Consider the following 27,403-nt stretch of genomic DNA (forward strand, 5'->3'; position numbering starts at 1 on the left):
TCACTTAATGACAAAATCCATCAATCTCTGAGGCATTTTGGTCTGTCTGTGGGGTCTCTCATACCTAGCCATAGGCGGTGTGGCTTTGGGTGTGGACACCCTAGTGTGAGTCTCTGCTTCGGACTCTGTGTCAGGTGTGTTTTCCTTCTCCTCACCCTCAGTCCATGTTAATCGAGTCTTGCTGGACGATTGTGGAGCAGGATCCTCTGTGTAGTACCTCTTGACGAACGTAGTGTTCCTGGAATAGGTCGCTCCACTTGGTGATTGGACAACCACATTGTTCCCATCTCTACTGATGACCTTGTGTGGTGTCTTGTCAAAGGCTGTTGTAAACTTGTCTGTTTTGTCTTGTTTGAGTAAGACTTGGTCTCCCACTGATACATCAGAGTATTTTGCTCTGTTCTTGTTGTCAGTGTACAGTTTTGACTTTCCTTTTCTCTCGGCGTCAGTGTCTCTGACCTCCAGGTCTCTTTGTGGTGTCATGATGTCCGGGAGCTTTCCTCTGATCTTTCTCTTGAATAGGAGCTCTGCAGGACTTTTCCCTGTTGTGGAGTGATCAATAGACCGGTAGATGGTCACATACTTGCGTAGCTCCTTCTTCCAGTCCAGCCCCTCAGACTGTGCGATGCGAATCCTCTTCATCAGTGAAGCGTTTTGTCTCTCCACCTCCCCATTGGCTTGTGCCCACTTGGGTGTGGTTTTCACATGCTCAATTCCATTCTCCTGGCAGAATGCTTGAAACTGGGCAGACATATACTGTGGTCCACAGTCTGACCGTATGGAAATCGGTAGTCCATGTCTGCTGAAGATATTCTCCAGGCTGTTAATGACCTTTTCAGCAGTGGTCGACTGCAGGATATCATACTCGTAGTACCGGCTGTAGTAGTCTATTACAACTAATATCGAGTGTCCTGTCGGTAATGGACCAAGTAGGTCAGTGGCTAAGTCCTGCCACGGCCCATCTGGAAGTGTTGTAGGTCTCAAGGGTTCAGGCACATCAGGCCTCGACACTATTTGGCATCCGTGACATGACCTCACATACTTCTCAGCTGCCTTATCTATACCTGGCCACCACACTTTACTCCTGAGGTGCTGCTTCGTACCAACAATCCCCAAGTGTCCCTCATGAGCCAACTCCAGGGCTCTGTCTCTGAGTGTGTGTGGCAGTACAATGCGTGTCCCTCTCAACACCAACTGTCCAATTATACACAATTCATATGCAATGCGTGCATACACTTGGCATTTGTCAAAACATCCACTTTGTATTGCACTTCTCAGGTCACTGAGTTCCTCATCGGTTGCAGAGGCTTCCTCTACCTCCCTGGTAGTCAGTGCTCGTGGCGTAGCGTGTGTGGCTACGAACCGAACGTATTCCTCCGCTCCGTGCTTGTGGTTCCCGTCTGTCGTGCTTTCTCCCAGTAGTCGCGACAGTGGATCTGCAATGTTGTCCTTTCCAGGTATGTGGATTACTCTGAACTCATATGGTTGGAGCCGCAGCACCCACCTCTCAATACGGGCACATGGCTTAGAGGTCGGACTGTATATGGCCTCCAGCGCCTTGTGGTCTGTTACTAGGTCAAACTTTTTACCATATATGTATGGGTGCAGCCTCTCGCACGCCCAAACTAAGGCGAGAGCTTCTTTTTCAGTTTGTGAATATCTTGTTTCACAATCAGTCAGGCTCCTACTCACATAACATATTGGCACCATTTCCTGTTGCTGTTGCTGTACTAAGACTGCTCCTATTCCTACTGGTCCTGCGTCTGCTATGACTCTAGTAGGCGCATCTTTGTCAAAATATGCTAGAGTGCCGGCCTCAGCTAGCTTTTCTTTCAGCATTCTAAATGCCTGCTTTTGCTCTGGCTCGAATATGAAAGCTGTGTCTTTCTTGGTAAGCCTCCGCAGTGGCTCTGATATGCTAGCAAACTGTGGTATAAAACGGCTACTATACCCTGCTAGGCCCAGAAAACTACGGGTCTCAGAGGCGTTCTCAGGCTCTCGTGCCTCTGCTATTGCTCTCACCCTCTCTGTGGTGGGGCCTATGCCCTTCTGTGAGAGTAACATGCCCATGAAAATCAACTTGTCCATGTTAAACTGACACTTTTCTTTGTTTAGAGTCAGCCCACAGTCCTCTAGTCTCTTCAGAACTGCATGGAGTCGTTTTTCATGAGTCTCCTGATCTGGGGCATGAACAATTATGTCATCGGATATATTTTCTACCCCCTCAATGCCCGCTGTAGCAGTGGCTATCTCATGTTGATACTGTTCACTAGCTGATGACACTCCAAATATGAGTCTCTTGTACCTGTAGGTACCTGTGTGTACTGCAAACGTAGTGATACCCCGGGACTCTGGTGTGAGCTCTAATTGGTGGTATCCCCATTTCAAATCCAGTTTACTGAAAATGACAGACCCGTTCATTCCCTGTAATAGCTCATCCACTGTGGGTATTGGATATCTCCCTCTGATGATAGCTGCATTAGCTCTTCTCATGTCTAGACACATCCTGATGTCGTCCTCATTAGCTTTTGGTGCAATTACAACAGGGTTAACCCACGGTGTAGGTCCCTCAACCTTCTCAATAATGTCCATGTCTAGCAGCTGATTTACTTTCTTCTCTACTGCTTCCCTCAGGTGAAATGGCACCCTCCTCAGGGGTTGTACCACTGGTGTTACACTCTCATCAATATGCAAACTGATTTGCTTTGTGTTCAGTTTACCCACACCTTTAAACAGTTTGGGGTATTGCCTCTGTATTTCAGACTTAGCTTCTGTCACTGCTGCTATGTTTGTGCCCACCCTTAGTACACCTAACTCAATAGCAGTCTTCCTGCCTAGCAGCGGCTCCCCCCGTCCCTGTATTACAGTGAACTCTGCTTCAGTGTCACACTTTCCCACCTTAACATGACATTTGACTATACCCAATACTGGAAGAGGCACCTTGGAAGAGTATGTGTACAGCGCTTTGTTAGCTGCCTTGGTAGAAACACACTTAATATTTTTACTCTTAAGCATTTTCCATGTGTTCTCATCTACAATGTTACTTGATGCACCTGAATCAATTAACATAAGTAAATCTACTCCCCCAACGTCAAATGTGACCCTTTCAGTATTTGAATCATCTTCAACCACAAATGCATAGTCTCTGTTCCCAGTGTTCTGATCCTCAGTTTCAACACATCTCACAGTCTGTCTTTCTTTACCTTTGGATTTACAGACTTTGGCATAATGTCCTTTTCCATTACACTTTCTGCATGTCTGTCCTCTTGCAGGGCATGCAGAATCGTTGGCCAGATGATCCCCGTGTCCACATCTGTAGCACACTTTATCCGATTTGGATTTCTCTTTTCCTTTTCCACGATCTCCACGATCTCCACGATCTCCACGAGGCGATGGTCTCCACTTTTGGACTTGGCCTTCTTTCTTGAAGACACGGTTCACCGTCTCTCTCCCCTCAGCGCCGTCACTCATCTTCATCGCCGCCATTTGCAGCTCCACTCTTTCACACTGCGACGCTATTTCCAACGCACGTGGCAGCAAAAGTTGTGGTTCCTCCAGTAACTTTCTCCGTACATAGTCCGACGTGCCCCTGCTCAGCACCGCATCCCTTAATTGGTTGCTAATGTCCGCAGCAAATGCACAGTCTCTAGCAGCCTGACGAAGCCTCGTCACAAACTGCTGTACAGTTTCACCTGGTTTCTGTGATACTTGGTAGAAAGCCTGGCGCGCAAACGCAGTATTTACCTGCGGCACAAAGTAGTCATTTAGCGCCTTAACAGCCTTAGTGTTGTGAAGGATCAGATTAAACCGAATATATATATTTATTTATGGATATATATATTTAATAGTATTTGTATATCGTTTGATATCCCCTGTATATTCCTTGTACAATATGCACTGAATATCCCTTTAGTCTACTAACAGCCCATAATAGTTTCATTCTACCATTGGACGAGAACCTGGCGCCAGCAGCCATGCCCCTTGGTTCAAGTTCAATCGTGGCGACCAACATGTCGTGGCAAGCCCGGTTCCGCGTAGGAATACGTCTGGCGAAATACGAATGGTACTATTTGTTCACAGCGCATATATATATGGCGCAAGTAAAGTAGAACTTTCTTTTAGTCCATTAGTCCTTTACCCTCCAACCGAGTAACAGACGCAAAGCCTCACCCACGACACACGTGTGGTGCAGTAAGGCCTACTTGGCCTCAGAATAGGCATTGAGATATCGTGTGGATTAATAGTTGAATTGTCATAGTTTGGCACTATACCGTCGAGTTGGACGTATTTCTATTAAGTTAATAATAGTCTATTATGTATGGTGCATCGTTCGGTTAGAGTTATAAAGTGAGCAGTACCCCCATCGTTCCTGACGTTATCTGGAGTCTTAACCAGGCTGGGCAGACCACGTGTGGTGCTTGCATCCGAGGAGCTCCGGGCCAGGACGAGTGGACCTGTACATTGGATTACTTTACCCGGACGACGGCGAGCCTTCCACGGCTTGGATTATCTACATGCTTTGGGTGCTTTGATTATTCCATGGATAACGGCCAACACTGCTGAGTGTTGGAACTACCCCCCGGCGAGGAGTCCAGGTGAGACGGCGCTCTACCCCGAGTGAGGTCGCCTCACGTCTCTTCGTTGTGGACCGGCAGCTACCGTCCACCAGAGGGTCCAGCTGTATTCATCTGCGGACCGAGGTTCTGTGGGCATCGTGTTCAGGACTCTGAATTCTCCCAAGAAATCGTCGGCCAGATGGGATACCGCCAGCGGCTCTTCTAACCCCCCCCTACTGTCTTACAACCAGCGGGACCCCCCCCCCCCCTTAGTGTATCCAGCTATAATCATTTAAGTACCATCGCTATAGTTCCCTAACGAACCAGGTTGTATATTTACTCCCTGCGTAACCAGAGATTGGACATTCAATGTTGATTTACCTACGAATACTCATTTGCCATACAAGTGCATTTCAAATCATAAATGTCATTAAGTGAACGTTGTATATACCCTTTGCTATATAAAATATTCGATTTATACATTTGTGTGGACTTCGTTTCATCAGGTGGGAAAGTGTTCATCATATCTATATCATGTACTGGATGGCCAGAAGTTAAAGTACAAGCGGTAGTGGTTTAATAATACCATACTTATCAATACAGTCAGGGAATTGTACCCCTCAGTTACAATTGGTCCTTCGAGCCGGAGGGTAACTAGTGTAATATTAATATAGTGTTATTAATATTAAAATGGCCTATGATGAACACTCCACGAAACGGTCCTCCTAACGTAGAACGCCCGCAGCGCAGACGACAGCCACCTCAGTACTTAGAGGACTACGCTGTCAGTCAACTACCTAGCCTTCGACAAACGGTAAACGCGGTAAAAGTAGAAAGTAAAATTATGTCTGACCTTAACGACCAGGTTTCCCCGACCACAGAGGCCCTAGTGGGTTCTAATGTAACTGACCAAGCTCACGGTGGGGACCAGGAGGGAGCTGACATGCCTTTACCCCCCGCCAATACCGAAGAAGTAGTCCCCGACCAGCCCCGGGAGGAAGACAACCCTACAGAGAGAGAACTCTGCACGGAAGAAGAGGAGGAGAGCGCCGAGGAAATAGAGCTCCAGGACTCCCCCACGAGCGGCTCACCCAGGAGCGGCTCACCTCTACAACCGTCTTCCCCCAGCGAAGCGGAGAGGATGCTACAACAGGCGTTCCTCGTCAGCCTGACAGCCTCTACCGAACGCGATCGACTTCAGGGTGAACGCGATCGACTTCAGGGTGAACGCGATCGTCTCCAAGCACAGACGCTTAGCGAGCGCGAACATTCTACCCTTGAAAGAGAACGCCTCCAAGCGCAGCAACGGAGCGAAGAAGAGCGCATACGTCTGGAGCTGAGACGCCTTCAGACGGAAGAGAATATGGCAAGAGACCGGGCCGACGCACAGCGCGCCGCTGCCGGTGCCCAAAAAGAAGCAGATCTCACCAAGCGCGAAGCCGAGCGCGACAAGTTACAAGCGCAGCTAATGGAGCAGCTGATCCTCAAGGCAACACCCTCTCCCTCCGCCAGGGGTTCAAGGAACTCGTCGAGACAACAGTCAAGGGCAGCGTCTCCTAATCGAGCAAGCGACCCTGAACTTGACCAACAGACCAAGCCTATACCCCCCGCAGACCCCCTTCCCAGACCGGTCCAAGCGAGACCCAGCTACAAGAAGGAGCGGCATACACTGCGGAGAAGCTAAATAAACGACTACAGGATCTAGAGGACCTGATAGAAGAAGAAGAGGGAGAGGAGGAGAACCAAGCCCGACGACAGCACAGTACTCCACCGGACCAGGAGGTCCAGTACAGCCCAGGCTATACCCCCGCGGCGCTGCGCTACAGACCCCCGACTCTATTCACGGGTGAGCACGACGCACGACCAGCCCCGAGGAATAGCACCTGGACCAGCGGGCCATGGTACCCTGTCGGTACCAGCCCACAGAGAGGCGCAAGAGGAGACTCGCCTAGGAGGTCTCTCCTCCAACGCTCTCCGATGTATCAGCCATCCACGGCGTCATACATTGCCACGCCGTCGTTTCCAGACTTCACCTATGAGAATCGAGCACAGTACACGGAGCTCCGGATGTGCTTAGAGACAATGATGGTGGATGTCGCTGATGAACGCCACAAGTATGCAATATTACTGAAGCACCTGAAAGTACCGCGAGCGCACAATATAGCGCTAGCCTATGCCACCTCTACGACCCCATACACCGCGGCTCTAGCAGCGCTGGACCAGAGATATGGACGTATATGGGATTACGTAATCCAAGAGATAAGGCATATTGATCGCCTACCCCCAGCAACAGACAATCGCTCATTAGACGACCTGTCAATCAAAGTGCAGTCCCTGGTAGGGATGATGGGAGCGCAACGGGAAAAGGGCATGCATGAGCTATACGCCAACTCTAACGTCGAGAGGATTCTAGAGAAGCTGCCACCCGCAAGACAAGAGCGTTTTAGGCGGCAGAGAGACCACCGTGATCCTAACGGTCCCGAACCATCCCTCCTTGATCTAGCCGACTTCCTGGCGAGAGAAGTCAGCAGCTTACGACTGGATACGTTCGTGCGGAGCACGCCAAGCTCCAGAGAGGGACCCAGGAGAATAAACGATGGAAGAAGATCGGTGACTGTCATGCACCAATCAGAGTCAGTACCGAGCAGTAAGAGCCACAGTACCCCCTCGAGAAAAGAGAAGTGGAAGATGGTGTGCCCCTACTGTGAGAAAGAACACTGGCTGTCACAATGTGACCTGTTCACAAAGATGAATGCAGAAGAAGTGAGTCAATGGATAAAGTCCAACAGGCGCTGTTACCGATGTGTGCGCAGTCACATGGCAGCCGAATGCCGCCTAAAGAAAAGGTGCAGTCGGTGTGACGGAGCCCATCTAGATATACTACACGACAGTAACAGAAGACGGCCTTCACCTGCACCATCGAGCGGCACCAAGGCAAGTGTCATGTACATTGACCCCGCCAGCAGCAGCGGCGCCCCAAGTGCTCTTAAAGGTAGTCCGTGTGACATTGAGCTACCAAGATAAAGTCATGGACACTTACGCCGTTCTTGATGACGGGTCAGAGAAGACCCTTCTGCTCGCGTCCGCTGCGGCCCAGCTGGGACTGCGGGGGAGCGAGAACCAAATGACGATTCGGACAATAAGAAGAGATTTAAAGACGATAAAGGGCGAGAATGTCTCCTTCACTATCGCAGCAAGCGGGCAGCCAGAGCGACGGTATAGGATTACAAATGCTTTCACCAGCCAAGAAATAGGACTATCGCAGTACACCTACCCCATCGCCAAGCTGATGGATAAATATGTGCACCTGCGTCAACTACCTATCCCGCTCATAGACGGCGCCACCCCGACCCTGCTGATAGGCTCCGACCATGCAGAACTCATAGTCCCGATTGACCGGGTCCATACAGGACCCCGAGGCTGTCCTGCAGCAGTCGAGACCCGCCTAGGGTGGACACTACAAGGCCCCCTCGCTAAATCTCTCAACCGAACAGCAGCCACTAGCTGCCTCCACTCCAGAACGACAGAAGAAGACACCACTCTCCTGCAGCATGTCGAGAGGCTATGGACACTAGAGACAATGCCCTTTAAGAACGAAAAGAAAGATATTCGTTCTAAAGAAGACATTTACGCCATCAACCTACTCGAGCAAGGGACAAAGAGAGTCACAGTCGGCGGAGTGATGAGATATGCAACTCCACTCCTGAGGCGAGAGGGAATGCCCACCTTTCACGCAAAGAAAGACGCCACGGAGCGCTATCTATTGAACACAGAGCGGCGCCTAGCCAAAGACCCCGCTCAAGAGAGTGTGTACCGCGCTGAGATTGAGAAGCTAATCACAGCGGGACATGTGACAAAGATTGACATTAAAGAGGCCGATCAGACGACCGAATCATGGTACGTGCCGCATCACAAGGTCCACCACAACGGCAAGGATCGCATTGTGTTTAACTGCAGCTACCAGATCGGATCCCAGAATCTGAATAAAGAGCTCTTGCCCGGCCCCACACTCGGCCCCTCCCTACTGGGCGTGCTACTGCGCTTCCGCCAGGACAAGGTGGCTATCAGCGGGGATATCAAAGGGATGTTCCTGCAGGTGAGACTAGTGGAGGAGGACAAGCCCCTGCTGCGGTTCCTATGGAGAGAGAGGATCGGAGATGAGAACCCAGCCATCTACCAGTGGGAAGTACTCCCCTTCGGAACCACATGCAGCCCGTGCTGTGCTACATTTGCACTACAGAAACACGTCGCAGAGGACCCAGCAGCAGATGAAGAGGTCCGACACAGTGTGAAGAACAGTTTCTACGTGGACAACTGTTTACAAAGCGTTTCGACTCAAGAAGAAGCCGAGGCTCTCCTAATCAAGCTACGCGCCTCCCTGATCAAAGGCGGCTTTGATCTCAGGCAGTGGGCCAGCAGTGACCTGCACGTATTGCGCAGCCTCTCCCCCGCGGACAAGGCTGCCAGCAGCGAGACCTGGATGGCGACCATCCCAGGAGAAGCCCAAGAAATGACACTAGGACTAGTCTGGCGCTTCAAAACAGACTCGCTCCACTATAGACACAAACCCCTGACTCCAGAGCAGGGAAGGTCGACGGCGACACCGACCACCAGACGGAGTGTGTACAGAACACTCGCCAGACAATATGACCCGTTGGGATGTATTCTACCTTACACCACCAGGGCAAAGATGATTGTACGAGCACTATGGGACAAGGACCAGGGCTGGGACGACCCAATACCCGCACACCTTGCCTCCACATGGAGAGAGTGGGAGACGGAACTCCGCTCACTCCCAGGCGTCAATATACGCCGCAGCTACTTCCCACCCACGGTGAGGCCAGAGACATGCAAGATGGATCTACACGTCTTCAGCGACGCCTCCGAAGTAGCCTATGGATCGGTGGCCTACTTGCGTGCCCAAGAGAAGGGAGGAGAGATACACACCGCTTTCATTCTGGCTCGCTCAAGAATAGCCCCACGAAAGCAACAATCTATCCCGCGTCTAGAGCTCTGCGCAGCCCTAGCAGGAGCGCATCTAGCCACGTTAATCCAACGTGAACTCACCATTCCGGTGCACAGAACAATCTTGTGGTCAGATTCCACGACAGTACTCATATGGATCAAGTCTGATTCATGCAGATACAAAGTCTTCGTGGGAGTCAGAGTCACCGAGATCCAAGAGTTAACAGAAGCAGCGAGCTGGCGGTATGTGGACACCAAACACAACCCAGCTGACGTCATCACCCGGGGAATGTCCCTGGATGACCTCACCCGTCGCAACATCTACAGTGACGGACCAGAATTCCTCAAGCTCCCGGAAGAAGAGTGGCCTACGCCCACCCCACGGGAAGCAAGTAAAGAGGAGGCTGAGAACAAGAAACCTATGTTCTGTGGACTGAGCACAGTCGCCTCCACAGACCCCAACATAGATGACTGCATTACCCTACAGAGTGCGCAGCTAAAGACATTCCTGTGGCACCACCCAGAGATTCAGTCTACCACTGACATTTCAGCAGCTGACTACGAAGAAGCAGAACTTCTTCTACTACAACGAGCCCAGAGAGACTCGTTCCCCGATGAGCTAGACTGTCTACAGGGAGGAAAGCCCGTCCCATCAGACAGCAGACTGCTCCACCTGGCACCCGAGAGTGACGCCCATAATCTCATCAGAGTGGGTGGTCGCCTGCGGAGAGCCCCGGTCTACCGGATGACATTAAGTACCCGATAGTCTTGAACAGCCGACACAAGGTCACAGAGCTGATCATAAAGAAATACGACGAGGATGTACACCACGCAGGAGCAGAGAGAGTCTTCGCGGAGATCAGACGTCGCTATTGGATACTTCAAGGAAGAGAAGCGGTGCGACGCTTCCAGCGAACCTGTCTAGACTGCCGAAAGTGGCGCGCGCAGCCCAGCATACCACGGATGGCTGACCTACCCCCCTGTCGCCTCCGACTCGGCGACAAGCCATTCCACTCCACAGGCATGGACTGTTTTGGCCCGTTGTATATAAAGAGAGGAAGAGGAACCGAGAAGCGGTGGGGTATTGTATTCAAATGCATGACCACCAGAGCGATCCATATCGAACTCCTTCCGACCATGAGCACAGACTCATTCCTTATGGCCTTCCGAAGATTCACATCACGGAAAGGAAAACCGTCTACATTGTTGTCTGATCACGGGACAAACTTCAAAGGCGGAGAAAGAGAGCTGAGAGAGAGCTTCCAAGCTATGGGCCCAGAACTTAAGACCCACCTCGCTCCATCCCAGATTGACTTCCAGTTTAATCCCCCGAACGCACCCCACTTCGGTGGAACCTGGGAACGAGAAGTACGTTCTATAAAGACAGCCCTGTACGCCGTGCTTGGGGCCCAGACTGTGGCGGAGGAAGTCCTAATGACAGTCCTCACGGAGATCGAGGGAGTATTGAACTCAAAACCCCTCGGTTACGTCTCCAGTGATATAGCAGATGTCGACCCAGTCACCCCCAACACACTCTTAATGGAGCGGCTGGACCCCGCGCTACCCCAGACAATGTACAGGCCTGAAGAAGCGAACGGCCGAAGAATGTGGAGGTACAGTCAAGTGCTAGCTGACAAGTTTTGGAGCAGCTTCCTACTCCACTACCTACCGTCTCTACAGACCCGCCAGAAGTGGGTAAAAGAGAGAGACAATTTGACAGAAGGAACAGTCGTCATGATTGTCGACCAGTCACTACCCAGAGCTATGTGGCCGGCTGGCCGCGTAAGCAAAGTGATCACCGGTGCCGATGGCAAGGTCCGAGCAGCTGAAGTGCTCGTCCAAGGGCGAACTTACACACGACCCGTGGCGAGGCTAATAGAACTGCCCCGACTCCCAGACACTATCGATGATGACCATGACCCCATGACTTTGTGAGTTGACTGACCCTTACAGCGGACCTTGAGTGGTAGACAGTGCGGTTAATCTGTCTCTGCTTAGCTAATTAGGTGGGACTAATTAGGGGGCGGCTGTTGTGAAGGATCAGATTAAACCGAATATATATATTTATTTATGGATATATATATTTAATAGTATTTGTATATCGTTTGATATCCCCTGTATATTCCTTGTACAATATGCACTGAATATCCCTTTAGTCTACTAACAGCCCATAATAGTTTCATTCTACCATTGGACGAGAACCTGGCACCAGCAGCCATGCCCCTTGGTTCAAGTTCAATCGTGGCGACCAACATGTCGTGGCAAGCCCGGTTCCGCGTAGGAATACGTCTGGCGAAATACGAATGGTACTATTTGTTCACAGCGCATATATATATGGTGCAAGTAAAGTAGAACTTTCTTTTAGTCCATTAGTCCTTTACCCTCCAACCGAGTAACAGACGCAAAGCCTCACCCACGACGCACGTGTGGTGCAGTAAGGCCTACTTGGCCTCAGAATAGGCATTGAGATATCGTGTGGATTAATAGTTGAATTGTCATAGTTTGGCACTATACCGTCGAGTTGGACGTATTTCTATTAAGTTAATAATAGTCTATTATGTATGGTGCATCGTTCGGTTAGAGTTATAAAGTGAGCAGTACCCCCATCGTTCCTGACGTTATCTGGAGTCTTAACCAGGCTGGGCAGACCACGTGTGGTGCTTGCATCCGAGGAGCTCCGGGCCAGGACGAGTGGACCTGTACATTGGATTACTTTACCCGGACGACGGCGAGCCTTCCACGGCTTGGATTATCTACATGCTTTGGGTGCTTTGATTATTCCATGGATAACGGCCAACACTGCTGAGTGTTGGAACTACCCCCCGGAGAGGAGTCCAGGTGAGACGGCGCTCTACCCCGAGTGAGGTCGCCTCACGTCTCTTCGTTGTGGACCGGCAGCTACCGTCCACCAGAGGGTCCAGCTGTATTCATCTGCGGACCGAGGTTCTGTGGGCATCGTGTTCAGGACTCTGAATTCTCCCAAGAAATCGTCGGCCAGATGGGATACCGCCAGCGGCTCTTCTAACCCCCCCCTACTGTCTTACAACCAGCGGGACCCCCCCCCCCCTTAGTGTATCCAGCTATAATCATTTAAGTACCATCGCTATAGTTCCCTAACGAACCAGGTTGTATATTTACTCCCTGCGTAACCAGAGATTGGACATTCAATGTTGATTTACCTACGAATACTCATTTGCCATACAAGTGCATTTCAAATCATAAATGTCATTAAGTGAACGTTGTATATACCCTTTGCTATATAAAATATTCGATTTATACATTTGTGTGGACTTCGTTTCATCAGGTGGGAAAGTGTTCATCATATCTATATCATGTACTGGATGGCCAGAAGTTAAAGTACAAGCGGTAGTGGTTTAATAATACCATACTTATCAATACAGTCAGGGAATTGTACCCCTCAGTTACACTTAGCATAGTCCGTCGGTCCTCCCCCGTCGGGCAATGTAGCGAATATATCTTGTACGTCTGTACCTGCATGATGTAAGAGCATGGCCCTTCTTCTCTGTCTCACTGTGGCGTCCACACCGACAGATAGAATCATCCCTTTTCCGTCAGCGTACAGCTCAAACGCCATTAGCCACCTGGTCCACCTCGGTCCCAGTGTAGCAGGCTCGTTGTAGCATTCAAACTTCGGCACGTTGTCCATGTTCTCTTCTCAACGCCGTGATAACTCTACTCTTCGGAGTTTATCCTCGTCGCCATTGTTAGATATTTAGTATCCCTTCATTTAAGAACGACTCAGTATTTAAACAATAGTCTTTTATTGTATCTTCTGTTCTCGTGCTCCAGCACGCCGCTTGCTCTCAGTCTGCAAACTCTGGAGTGCACGCGCAGCGTCAGCTCCAATGACGTCACCACGTAACAGCGTGGTACGTCCATACACAACAGTTACCAGAGAGAGAGAGAGGGAGGGAGGAGGCTGCTAGAGTGGAGCTACCGTTAGCTTGCTGAGGCTAGTACATCTACAGGCTGCTAGTGGAGCCAGCTAACGTTAGCTTGCTGAGGCTAGTACATCGACAGGCTGCTAGTGGAGCCAGCTAACGTTAGCTTGCTGAGGCTAGTACATCGACAGGCTGCTATAGTGGAGCCAGCTAATGTTAGCTTGCTGAGGCTAGTACATCGACAGTTAACATTACATAAGGTTTTAGCGCGACATGGGCATTCCAGAATGGCGAGGATGCAAAGTATGTTAGACCATTGGACTCGTCGCAGTTTACATTACACATAAAAACTGCGCGACTTGCGAGAGAAGTTGTCACACAGCCTTCAAACGCATGGTGGAAGAGCTAGTTTGCTTCTGTGTATTATGAAATGACAATTGCGTGTTGACACAGCCCACTGCGTGAAGCCTCTGTGCTCCTAAATAACTTTTTCCAGTTCGCACATCTATTATGACTAATTCTATCTATTTTTAGGGGCAAATACGAGTGAAATAGTCGCGCCCTGGCTGTGGTTACATGACGTCATTGCTATTTTAGAGCTGCTCTACCGGTTACAAGGTATAGTCAAAATCCATATAGTGCAAATTTATACCGTTTATACCGTATACCATTTATACCGTCCACCCCTATGTCAAACTACACATTTTCTGGGACAATAAATGTGTTAATGCTATGAAGAATATCCTGGTAGTTTGGTCATTATGGTGTTGATGACCGGTATAGCCACCGACAGCTGTCATGAGACGTGCACTGAGAGTATGGCCACCCCGGGAATTTTTATGAAACATTCTGATATTTTCGCAGGTCTTGTGCAGTGGTCTCGTGCGTGCCACTGTCAACCAAGCGACCGACAGTGGCACGACTCGAGACGTGCACCGTTTGACAATGATATGCATGCATGCAGCATAATTTGCGAGTGCTCTCGTGAGTCGTGACAGAGGATGGCCCGCAGGCAGCAGGAATTTCTATAAACATTCTGATACTTTGATTAGTTAACTATCTATTCCGTTAGTTAACTATGTATTGATAGATGTGACTCGCCGTGACCAAACCCGATTTGATCCGCAAAGGGGGAGGTGCTCTGAAATGAACAAATGTCTTGCTGTCCAGAAAATCCCAAAAATCGAAATCTTGATTTTTTTTACATATTTGAATTGTCATTAATCTGTTCCATTATTTGCCCTTAGTTGCAAACTTAAATACAACTTGTAAATGAGGTAATTATTGCTATAATAGTTCCACAAATTTTCTTTCAATTGAGGATAAAAAACTACACGAGCGGGCGGGCAGGCCGGCCAGGGGGCAAGTACATGTACTTAATAGGTGTTAACACACAGACGTCATTATTTAGCTCTCCTTTCTCAGAGAGAGAATAACACACTATTAATACACTATCTTAATGTTATAAGTTATAAGCAACGTAACGCAGTGTCTAAAAAAAAGATAAAAAAAAAGAGGCCTTCACCCGTTATAAAACGCATGTTTTAACTTAATTAAAAACCATTAAAACACAGTTAGAATTTTATGAGCGAACGAATTTCGTTAGGGTGCATTTTTTCCAACCTAATGGGTAAATACATCTAAATAACACTGTTGAAAGCTTGGCTGTGTCGACGTTACAAATGTTACAATCGCGCGGCTTGATGCTGCTGCTGCTGCTGCTGCTTGGTGCTTGGTGCTTGGTGTGCAGCGCGAGGCAGGGGAGACGAGGCGCGTTAACCCTTTCACTGCCACACTACAGAAGCGCATAACGCTTCGCCTCAAAGCCGTTTCTGGCCGAATTAGTCATCGAATCTTTATTTTATTTTTTTTATTCTTATTCAGAGGTATTTCGTCGCGATTTCATAATTTGTAATGTGGCAGCGAAATGTGTAGAAATATGGTAAAAAAAACTATTTATCCGTTTTTTTATCCGTCACTACCACACTACAGAAGGTTAACCTTTCACTACCACACTACAGAAGGTTAACTTAGTTGGTGTGTCTTTCACTACCACACTACATGTATTTACATCTAAATGCTTATTGGTCAGGCGGTGACGTCATTAAGTTGATGCCATTGATGGATGAGTATTAAACAGAGAGCAGGCAGTGCATGTTTGCCAGTCACCATGGAACCCACAGCGAGGGCAGTTGCCGAGGCATTAAACCGGTTTGCTCACTTCGGAGCACACTGTGTTGAAGATGAACGCGCTTTAGGAACATTCATCACGGATTTCTTTGTGCAGAAGAAAAATCCAAAAAGAAACTCCGATTCTGGTTCAGAAGAAGAAGACAATGGTGACGAGTTAGAGGCAGATGATGGTGATGGTGGTGATGGTGACAACACTAACGGATTTGAAGACGAGGCAGAGCCAGATGATGGTGATGGTGGTGATGGTGACAACACTAACGGATTTGAAGACGAGGCAGAGCCAGATGATGGTGACAACACACCTAACGGATTTGGAGACAAGGTAGAACACGTAATGTGCTTTGTGGAAGTTGAATCTGACGAGAGCCACGAACGCGAAATGGAAAGACTTTTGCGATTTACTTGTAAATGCGTCCAGGGTGATAAAGAAAATGACATTCTTAATCGGCGGTCATGTATCACAAAATTGGACCGTGATGAAAGTGCCAATCTGCCAGAGGCTGAGAAGTCTGCAAAGCTGAAGCAGCAGGAACAACATCTGGAGCATGTAACCTCCGAGCGGGCTGCCTACAACGCCATGCTTAAAGCCGCCAAGGAGATCGGTGATGGTCTTTCTCTGGGTGGTCATGTGCCACCGGCAAGCAAGCCCTTGACAATGCATTACAGTTTCGACTACGCTCAAAAGGTGACTACATACCAAGCCCTCTTTCACAACATCATGTTATAATTGTTATAACTACTGCATTGCTCCCTTTTTTTTCTTTCTAAAATCCGTATTCATTTATTGCAGGTGCACTACCCATCAGACCCCCTTCAGCCAGGGCCCATGTACTTCTTGGCTCCACGCAAGTGCAGCATATTCGGTGTTTGCTGTGAGGCGATTCCACGGCAAGTCAACTATTTGGTGGATGAGGGGATGGAGTCCAGCAAAGGTAGCAACGCCGTCATAAGCTACCTGCACCACTTCTTCAAAGACCATGGTCATGGGGAGACAGATGTTGACCTTCACTGTGACAACTGCAGTGGCCAAAACAAGAACAAGTACATGTTGTGGTACTTAGCGTGGCGAGCGCTACATGGTCTTCACCATCGTGTCAATCTCCACCTGCTGATTGTAGGCCACACAAAGTTTTCCCCGGACTGTTTCTTTGGGCTTCTCAAGCAGCGTTTCAGAAAGACCAAGGTGAACACTCTTGATGAGATTGCAGCAGTCGTAAGGGACAGCTCAGTGGCTGGAATCAACATACCACAGCTAGTGGGAAAGGAAGATGGCACTGTAATCGTGCAGTCCTACAACTGGCAGGAACATCTGGGGCCTTACTTCAAGCCACTGCCACAGATCAATCAGTACCAGCACTTTAGGTGGGTGTGGTCACTGTGTGTTGTGTATTTACTGTAATTAATTATTCACACTTTAGTGCAAAGAATGTCATTGGCAAATGATACAAATGCATTGATATTGTTATGTGCCCTGTACTAACGTTTCACTTTATTATTGCAGCTTTGATTCCAAGGAACCTGGTGTGGTTGTGGCAAAGATGTCTATTGATGGCGCTGAAACCAGATTCCAGCTGCTCCGTGATGTCCGTGTCCTGCCGCCTATAGATGGACTTCCTGTGCTGCCACCACCAGGACTGGACTCTGCAAGACAACACTATCTGTTCCACAAGATCAGAGAGTTCTGTGATGAGGAAGCCCAGGACATAACATGCCCAGCACCACCAGCCAAAATATCCAGCGGCGGTTCAAAAAGACCACGGTGATCATCTGGAGAGGCCATCAGAACATTGAACATTGACTTTAGCATGTCTATTTTTATCTCGTGTTATTTTAAATGCTAATAAAATCTTGAAACTTGATTTGTCTCTTGTTTATTATCAGGGTCCCTTTCACTACCACACTACAGAAGGTTAACCTTTCACTACCACACTACAGAAGGTTAACCTTTCACTACCACACTACAGAAGGTTAACCTTTCACTACCACACTACAGAAGGTTAACCTTTCACTACCACACTACAGAAGGTTAACCCTTTCACTACCACACCACAGAAGGTTAACCTTTCACTACCACACTACAGAAGGTTAACCTTTCACTACCACACTACAGAAGGTTAACCTTTCACTACCACACTACAGAAGGTTAACCCTTTCACTACCACACCACAGAAGGTTAACCTTTCACTACCACACTACAGAAGGTTAACCTTTCACTACCACACTACAGAAGGTTAACCTTTCACTACCACACTACAGAAGGTTAACCCTTTCACTACCACACTACAGAAGGTTAACCTTTCACTACCACACTACAGAAGGTTAACCTAGTTGTTGTGTCTTTCACTACCACACTACATGTATTTACATCTAAATGCTTCTGGAGAGGCCATCAGAACATTGAACATTGACTTTAGCATGTCTATTTTTATCTCGTGTTATTTTAAATGCTAATAAAATCTTGAAACTTTATTTGTCTCTTGTTTATTATCAGGGTCCCTTTCACTACCACTACCAGTCACCAGACTCATTGTAATAACAAAGAGCCTCAGACTGGAAAGCTGCCAGGTGTTAATTGCCCTAGAGAGAGGGGGGCCATGGATTACAATGACTTCTGGGTAGTGTTGTAGTTGTTTCACTATTGTCACCGAATAGCCTGCTCGTCTCTTGAAGGCTATTATCTCTGAATACGTTTTGTGATAATCACCATGAATCATAGGAAGTAGCTTGCAAAGTATCCCACCAAAATGTTCAAGTGATGGCTTATTTTGAAGGTATGAATCTGTACTAAAAAAAAAAATGAAGATCCCTCAACATGACCCTGAAGTCCATACCTGGCATGAGCGTGTGTGCATGAGCGTGTGTGCATGAGCGTGTGTGTGCATGAGCGTGTGTGTGCATGAGAGCGTGTGTGCATGAGCGTGTGTGTGCATGAGCGTGTGTGTGCATGAGCGTGTGTGCATGAGCGTGTGTGTGCATGAGAGAGCGTGTGTGCATGAGCGTGTGTGTGCATGAGAGTGTGTGGACATGAGCGTGTGTGTGTGTGTGTGTGTGTGCATGAGCGTGTGTGTTCATGAGTGTGTGTGCATGATTGTTCAGTCGGGAAAAATAAGGTTGAACAGTTTCTTGAATTGAATAAAATGGCCACCTCTTTGTAGACACTGTATAAAGGCCTCAGGTCTGATGAAGTAGACTGGGAGAAATAGAAATACTATATTCTCATTGGCTTAAGTCATTCACTTGTACATTCATCACATGGCCAACTCCTCCTGAGGTACATGTAGTGTACAAGGTGATATATCATCCAGGTGTTTGTTAAAGTCAGAAAGTCAGGTCCAACCAGATCCACTATGAATTGAAAATGGGGGACCCTGATGTAAACAAGACAAACGTCAGTCTGCATCCCCTTAACAATTGTGTGTATTGAGCCGTTCTGTATTGTACCCATTCTGCAATCTGTTAAATAAAGTTTTCATTCATTCATTCATTCATTCATTCATTCATTCATTCATTCATTCATTCATTCATTCATTCATTCATTCATTCATTCATTCATTGCAGCGATTTCACCTACCGTGTCTTATTGAGCAAAAAAAGCAAGAAAAGCCTGTTCATTGTGTTGTCAAATAAGCAGGATTTACACACTACACTACACATCAATGTTTTGGCATATAATATACACCTCCTCCAAGATCTGCTATGATGGTATTAAGTAAGGGATAATGTATAGCTACGAGGTCATTGTCGAAAAATTATTGACCGACACAGAGTTTAGAACACCGAGGCGCCTCGCCAAGGTGTTCTAAACGCAGTGAAGGTCAATTATTTTGCGACAATGACCGAGTATAGGTATACATTATCCCGCTTATTACATGGCTAACTTACTAACAATATACCTAATTCATTTTACACCATGGACAAGACGAGATCAAATGCAGACGCAGTTGTTCTGTGGCTCCTCTGTCATCGCCGGCAGCCGGCAGGTGTGTGGTTTGATTACCTGATGAGTGCAGCTGTGCATATGCTGAGCTTAGCTTTCGTGACTGTCTGCGACCAAAATGCTTGATTGTGATTGGTCAATAGCGCTGTGTTACCCGTATCAGCGGTCATTATTGCGCGTTGCCCATAGCAGCGGTCCGTTATCGAGAAATAACTGACCGCTGTCAGGGGCAACCGAGCGCTATTGACCAATCACAATCAAGCATTTTGGCGAATGTTAAAACGCCATGTATTAATATGAAGTAATATGAGGTAAAGTTGTGTAAGGAATAAATAGCAGGCGTTTTAGAAAGCAAAGTGTTTGGGCTGATTCTCTTCTGTCCGACACCACTGTGCACCTTCTTTCTGTGTTGTTTAAAGTGACATCATATTAATTTGTTGTTGTCGATGCACAACATGCTTTGATTGAATTTCTTTTAAAGCAAAGGTAAATATTGTATTATTGACAACGCTTTATGATGGCTGCTGCATATCCAAAATAATGGTTGCAATTGTTACAAAGATGAAAACAGGAATGTCCAGTCGTTGTTTTTCTTTTGAATAAAATCTTAATTTCTTTTATTTTCTATTAGTTACAATTTCTAGTTCAGTTCAGTTATTTTCGTTCAGTTCAGTTAAAAATCCTTTTACATTATGTGTGCTTGACGAGCCGCACCAAACATATCACGGCTGTTTCCAATACAGCAATCAATTCGGTCACATGCAATTCAAGCACGGCTGCAGTGTTAGACACTGCGTTGGCAGGAGCTGTCCACTCTTGAGTGGTGCTGAAAGACAAATGTGTTATTTTGTGGCAAACACGCAGTGCACTTTCAATGTCATTAAAGCAAATAAAAACAAATAAAACAAAAACGTTATCACCAATTAAACTATGTGTGTGTATTATATTTTACTTTATGAGTCTGTAATGAAAGTGTATATTATCTATATAATAGTTGCAACAAACTCCGGCCCGATGAACACTGTTCATCAATTAATCTCAAGGTTATGCAATAACTGTATTGGCCGTCTGATTATTTTTCTTCCTGGCAACTGTATTGAGCAACTTCTAGTTTTGCCATCACGACCTGGGAATACTTCCATGTATCCTACCCATTCTCCAGAGTTGTCTTGGCAACATGTGTTCTTTCACTAGTACCACATCGCCTTCCTGCTGAACGGACGTGTTTTTGTGGACCTCCCAAACATTCAAACTTTAGACTGTTTTCTTTTTACGTTAGTTTTCTTTCTTTCTACCATTTTTAACCATTGATCTTAACTGATCACTGTGACTTTTATCGTTTTTATCTTTTATCGTTTATGCTGTTGGATTTATTGGTCTTATGTGACTTTTTACTGGACGTGACCTAAGCTATCGAAGCTTGTTGTTGCCATAGCTACAGCTACACGCTACAGTACTCACAGTGTTTAACTCTCCAGAGGAAATGGCTCCGACGTCAGATGTCGCAGAAATGCGAACGGAACTGAAGTCCATTGAGATACTAGTAATGGATCTTCTCAAGCGTCAAACAGAGCTCATGTCCAGGCTGGCATGGAGCAAGCGGACGCAGGCTGCTCCAGTAGTCCCTCCTGGGGGTGAAAGTGGTGAACTCTCCCTTCCTCTATATGATCCCTTTGATTCACCTCGACTATCCAACCGATTCAATCCTCTGTGTAATGATCCCGGCCTCCTGGGCTCTCCCTCTCTTCAGTCTCCTGCTGCTAGTGCTGTAGCTTTGCTCAATGACTATCCGATGCTAGCTACTAGCCAGGCTCCAAGCGAAGCTGCCAGGACGGCCCTCTCCAGCTCACGGCTCGGCCATGGAAGTAGAGCTGCGCCCCGGAGCAGAAAGCGCTCTGCCCTCTTTGCTCTCGCATCGCCAAACTCCCCAGACTCAGGTGAGATTGCGGAGCAGGGTCCTGGAGGTGTCAGTGATGTCAAGTGTCTTCTCTGCAGGATGCTTGGACTGTTGGACTCATGATTCAGGGCTACAAGTGAAGCCATTTTGTAACAGGTGTACAAGTAAGACTTGGGAGTGGAAAAGTTTGCAGGGGCCTTTACCCTGGTAGCTAATTTCTGCATTGAAATTTGTGTAAATGGAATATTTTGCTCTTTTGTTTTCACACATGTAGCATTGTTAAGATCCCTTCACAAAAAAAAGTAAGACAATCCTGAAGAAAGAAAAACATGGTAAAAAAAGAATTACAGTTTTATTAATGTAGAGACCTAGACCATCTCAGTGTTGCTCATAGCCAAATCTAACTTATAAAGCTAGATTCACATTTGAAAACAGCTACCATCTTTCAGGTACATTAAATTATTACTATGAATACGCAGAACACCATGTTAAGATTATGAAGGAGACAAGAGTCATCAAGTCATGTCGGAACACATGTGAACTTTATTGGGATTATTTAGTCAAGTGTACAGGTTGGCCCCACCGGTCTGGCACCCCATCACCTCAAGACCCCTTGTCCCCTCACCCCACGGATGGAACCACCAACAGGGGAGGAGGAGTCACTATTGTGTTTTGCATAACAAAAACAAAGAAATTTAACAGGACCAACATATTTTTAAGGCTGAAAGTACAAAAAACCCAGACATAAGTCCTCAGATGAGACTGTAGAACCTTTGGGTGTTTTTTACTTAGCCAAAAAAACATTACCGTCACCTTCACCGTTCCAGTTTTTAAATCCTGAGTCAAGCGCCAAAAATAACTGAAGCCATGACAATGAGTTGGTCGTCTAGGCTCTGTGCCTGAGTGTGTATGAGAATGTGTGGCGTGTGTGGTTGTTTTGCGGAGAGCTGAAGTTGTTGTTGGGCGTTTGATCGGGGGATGGAAAAGGGGGGGAAACGGTCTGTTTAGAAACATTTGCGGTGGATAGGGCGGCTAGGTGGTGTAGTGGACAAGTCACTCGCCACCAGTGTGGAGACGCTAGGATTCGCGTGTTCGAATCCAGCTCTCCACATTGTTTTTCAGTTTGGCTGGTCGTCCGCAGTAATACACATTGGCCGTATTACGGGGAGGGAAAACTGAAGGGTGGGGATCGAACGTTGTGAACAAGCGACTCCTACAAGTCGGTTGGTGCGCCTGCGCAGTAGAATCAGGAAGTGTCGGGGGCAGCGTGAGCCTCCCACGCGTTACTCCTCGACACTGAGAGGTCGAGCTGCGCAGGTGAAAAGATGCGACTGCTGTTACCTCAAGTACCGGAGGGGACTTGTGCTATGTATGACTTAGTCCACATTGCAGCCGGCTTGTGGGAGGCAAGAAACAGCGTTCGTGACAGGGGAGGGTTGAATTGGATGATACGAAATTGGGATGGGAGAAAAATATAGAAAAATGGGAGAAAAAGTGGATCAAAAAAAAAGAAACATTTGCGGTGGACGATGGAGGGGCCAGACTCATCATACTCCTGCTTGCTGATCCACATTTGCTGGAAGGTGGACAGGGAGGCCAGGATGGAGCCTCCGATCCAGACAGAGTACTTACGCTCTGGTGGGGCAATGATCTGTAGAGAAGACAGGAGAGAATCCATTAGATGAGGGTACCAGCTAGTTTGTACATCTCAGTGCTACTAGTCTTCCAACAAGGCAGCATAGGGAAATCCTATGAAACAATTGCCTACTTGAGCAGAATGATCAGAGGCTATAGTAGTGCATTTGGCCTAATCATCTCACCTTGATCTTCATGGTGGAGGGGGCCAGGGATATGATCTCCTTCTGCATCCTGTCAGCAATGCCGGGGTACATGGTGCTACCCCCAGACATCACGGTGTTGGCATACAGGTCCTTACGGATGTCAACGTCGCACTTCATGATGCCGTTGTAGGTGGCCTCATGGATACCGCAGGACTCCATACCTGGAGAGAAGAGGCACAACGGCCGTCAGTGAAGTGGCAATAACAGATGCTAGCACTATAGGCAAGAGGTCTCATCTGGGCCGTTTTTGGGAAAGCAGTGATCGACTACTCACCGAGGAAGGAAGGCTGGAAGATAGCCTCTGGGCAACGGAACCTCTCATTGCCGATGGTGATGACCTGTCCGTCGGGCAGCTCGTAGCTCTTCTCCACGGAGGAAGAGGCGGCAGCGGTGCACATCTCCTGCTCGAAGTCCAGGGCGACATAGCACAGCTTCTCCTTGATGTCACGCACGATTTCCCTCTCGGCTGTGGTGGTGAAGGAGTAGCCACGCTCTGTGAGGATCTTCATGAGGTAGTCTGTGAGGTCACGGCCGGCCAAGTCCAGACGCAGGATGGCGTGGGGCAGGGCATAACCCTCATAGATGGGCACTGTGTGGCTCACACCATCACCGGAGTCCATGACGATACCGGTGGTACGACCGGAGGCGTACAGGGAGAGCACGGCCTGGATGGCAACATACATGGCGGGGGTGTTGAAGGTCTCGAACATGATCTGTTGGAAAGACATGAGAAAAGTGAATATTGGGTGTGGCAATAAGCAAGGCTTTAGCTGTGGGCACTGCACTCAATACATGCAGTAGTGTGCATGCATCCTAGGATGTTAGTTTGAGAAAAGGTGCAGCAATACATTCCTCACACATAAGTTGTGCATGTTAAGATTCTCAAGTAACATGAGCTCTCTAGCCCCTTTCGGTACTGTAGGTCACGCCAACATCGTTGGACGAGCTAAAGCTCTCATGAATCTACAGTCCCTTCTAAGATCATTGAAAAATCCCACAATTAAGTCTGTCGCTCTGGGCGGCAACAAAACTTGTCGTACAAGTGTTGCAGATACATTTCAACGGTACTCACAGTACAAGATACAAGAGTTTTATTTGTCACGGCATACAGGTATACAGTGAAATGCGGGGGGTCTCGCCCGCAACAATGTGCAATAGTACAAGTAATAATAATAAGAGTCCAACCAATAGAGCGACATAGTGCAATAAACAAGTAAACAAAGTAGGCATATCGGTATCTGTACATGAGCTATTTACAGAGCATGGTAGGTCATGCTAGGTCCTGTGGCAGTGCAGTACACTGTTAGCTACGGATGAGGCATTGGGTCTTTATGTACACTGCTATACAATGCTATATTATACGATCTCAAGCTATACTATTCTTAAAGTGATCTTTCCTTCTGTAAAGTGTCCATAGTGTGAGCGTGTGCAGCATGAGTGAGTGTGTGCTCATGTTAAAGTGGCTGCTAGTGTGTGAGCGTGTACAGTGTAGTGTGTGTGTTGTGTGTGTGCTCATGTGTGCTTGTGCGTGGAGAGTTCAGTGTTCAAGGCTCTGATGGCCTGGTGGAAGAAGCTGAGCCTAAGTCTCTCTGTCCTCGTTACTGGTGCTTGCAGGCGTTTGCCTGACCGCAGCACCATGAACAGGCTGTTGTTGGGGTGGTGAGGGTCTTTCATTATCCTGCAGGCTCTGGATTTGCACCTCTTGTTGTATAGGACCTGCAGGGTTGGTAGTGCAATACATGTGGTACGCTCGGCTGAGCGCACCACTCTCTGTAGGGCCTTCTTGTCCTGTGCCGTGCTGTTGCCATACCAGGCAGTGATGTTTCCAGTCAAGATGCTCTCTACAGCTCCGGAGTAGAAGGACTGGAGTATCTTCCCAGATACTCTGAACTTCCTTAACTCTCTCAGGTGGTAGAGGCGCTGCTTCGCTTTTTTTTACGACTGAGTCTATGTGTGTGTTGTCCATGTCAGGTCCTCTGAGATGTGGACCCCCAGGTACTTGAAGCTGCTCACCCTGTCCACGGTAGCCCCGTTTATCCTTAGTGGTGTGTGTGTCTCCTGCTGTCTCCTCCTAAAATCCACGATCAGCTCCTTGGTTTTACCAATGTTCAGGAGCAGGCTGTTGTCCTGGCACCAGCGTTCCAGTACCTCAACCTCCTCCCGGTAGGCCTTCTTGTCGTTGTCCGAGATCAGCCCCACCACCACCACTGTGTCGTCCGCAAACTTCACTATGGAGTTGGAGCTGAACTTGGCCACACAGTCGTGTGTGTATAGTGAGTACAGCAGGGGGCTCAGAACACAGCCCTGGGGGGACCCGATGCTCAGGGTGATGGTGTTGGAGGTCTGACCCCCCACCCTGACCGCCTGGGGCCTTTCACTCAGAAAGTCCAGTATCCAGGCGCTCAGAGCGGAGCTCAGACCCAGCTCGATCAGCTTGTCCACCAGTCTGGTGGGGACTATGGTGTTGAACGCTGAGCTGTAGTCAATGAACAACAGTCTAACATAGCCCCCCTTCTGGCGGTCAAGGTGAGAGAGGGTACTGTGTAGTACTTGGGAGACCGCATCGTCAGTGGACCTGTTTGGCCTGTATGCAAATTGCATAGGGTCCATATCACTGGGGAGGGAGGCACAAATGTGATCCTTGACCAGCCTCTCGAAACATTTCATGGCCACAGAGGTGAGTGCCACCGGTCTGTAATCGTTGAGACATGTTGGGGAGGGTTTCTTTGGTACCGGGATGATGGTAGACATCTTGAAGCAGGCAGGGACCACTGACTCCGCCAGGGATCGATTAAATATGGCGGTGAACACAGGGGCTAGTTGCACGAGGGTTTGCTAAACATTTTAAATAATTTTAATAAAAGTCAACTTAAGCTAAAACTGCTTTTCAAAATGGCTGCCTTTCTGCATTGTGACATGAGTGGTGTGCCAAGCAATGCAAAAAAATGCAGAAGGAGGAAGGCAGCCATTTTGAAGGAAAGCAGTTTTTAGCTGAAGTTGACAAGTTTATTAAAATTATTTAAAATGTTTATTAGCAACAGCAAGATTTCAAACCCCTAGTACCGAAAGGGGCTAATGAGCTCTAATACTATGGTGCTGGTCTACAGGTTGAACTAGCATCATTCTTTATGGCCACAAGTGCAGAGAAAAGCAGCACACAGTCAATAGAAGACCTGTAGTTTCCAGAGAAAGACTGATAGATCATCTTATAGGAGGGGCTCCTGGAGAAGAGGGGGGAGAAGGAAGAATAGAAGGAGGAAGAGGAAAACCAAGAAGGAAATGGCCTATAGTTCTGAACTAACATCTAACAAAAGATAGTATGAAACTTTAAACGTCAGCCATAATGAACATGCGTGTGGTGGGTTTATACCTGGGTCATCTTCTCCCTGTTGGCTTTGGGGTTAAGGGGGGCCTCTGTGAGCAGGACGGGATGCTCCTCGGGGGCGACTCTCAGCTCGTTGTAGAAGGTGTGATGCCAGATCTTCTCCATGTCGTCCCAGTTGGAGACAATACCGTGCTCAATGGGGTACTTGAGGGTGAGGATACCCCTCTTGCTCTGGGCCTCGTCACCGACATAGCTGTCCTTCTGACCCATACCGACCATCACTCCCTGGGCAAAGAAAAGAGTGATATGGTTAGATTTTATGTTTATATAGCCGTATACCACCATTGAGCCAAGATTAGAGATAATTTAAAGTCACTGAAAAGTGAAATCCAGTACTGTATGTCATTATGTCCCAAATAACAATTAGCTCGACAGTGGTGGAAAGCATTATGTCGAGTAATGTGAGAATTAGCATAATACCACGATTTTAAAATGTAGCTAGTGCCAATACAACCTTTTGTTTAAGCTAACATCGGTAACAGCCCGGGTTTTCTCACCTGATGTCTGGGGCGGCCGACAATGGAGGGGAAGACAGCACGAGGCGCGTCGTCTCCGGCGAATCCGGCTTTGCACATACCGGATCCATTGTCAAGAACCAGTCCGGCGATTTCGTCTTCCATGGCTGAGCTGTAAAAAGTAAGACAACCGTTTAGTCAAAGGCTACTTCTTTTATGTGGCGTGAAGAGTCAAATCCACATCCGAACAGCGCCCCTATGACGCAGCAAGT

The 27,403-nt window shown here is 47.8% G+C and overlaps 1 protein-coding gene across 1 annotated transcript; it reads right to left on the reverse strand.

Annotated features, from left to right (window-relative positions):
* LOC311242102 (actin, cytoplasmic 1-like) lies at positions 1 to 27,403 on the reverse strand (the record flags this gene model as incomplete). Its single annotated transcript, XM_084331053.1, has 6 exons — positions 27,174 to 27,403; positions 26,662 to 26,901; positions 23,566 to 24,004; positions 23,271 to 23,452; positions 22,966 to 23,101; positions 1 to 962 (listed from the first exon to the last, which is right to left on the reverse strand). The coding sequence occupies exons 1-6, from the start codon at positions 27,294 to 27,296 to the stop codon at positions 1 to 3; spliced, it is 2,082 nt and encodes a 693-aa protein (XP_084187179.1). The 5' UTR covers positions 27,297 to 27,403.

Source organism: Notolepis coatsorum (genome assembly GCF_963971535.1).
Source record: "Notolepis coatsorum genome assembly, chromosome: 15".
Lineage (NCBI taxonomy): Eukaryota > Metazoa > Chordata > Actinopteri > Aulopiformes > Paralepididae > Notolepis > Notolepis coatsorum.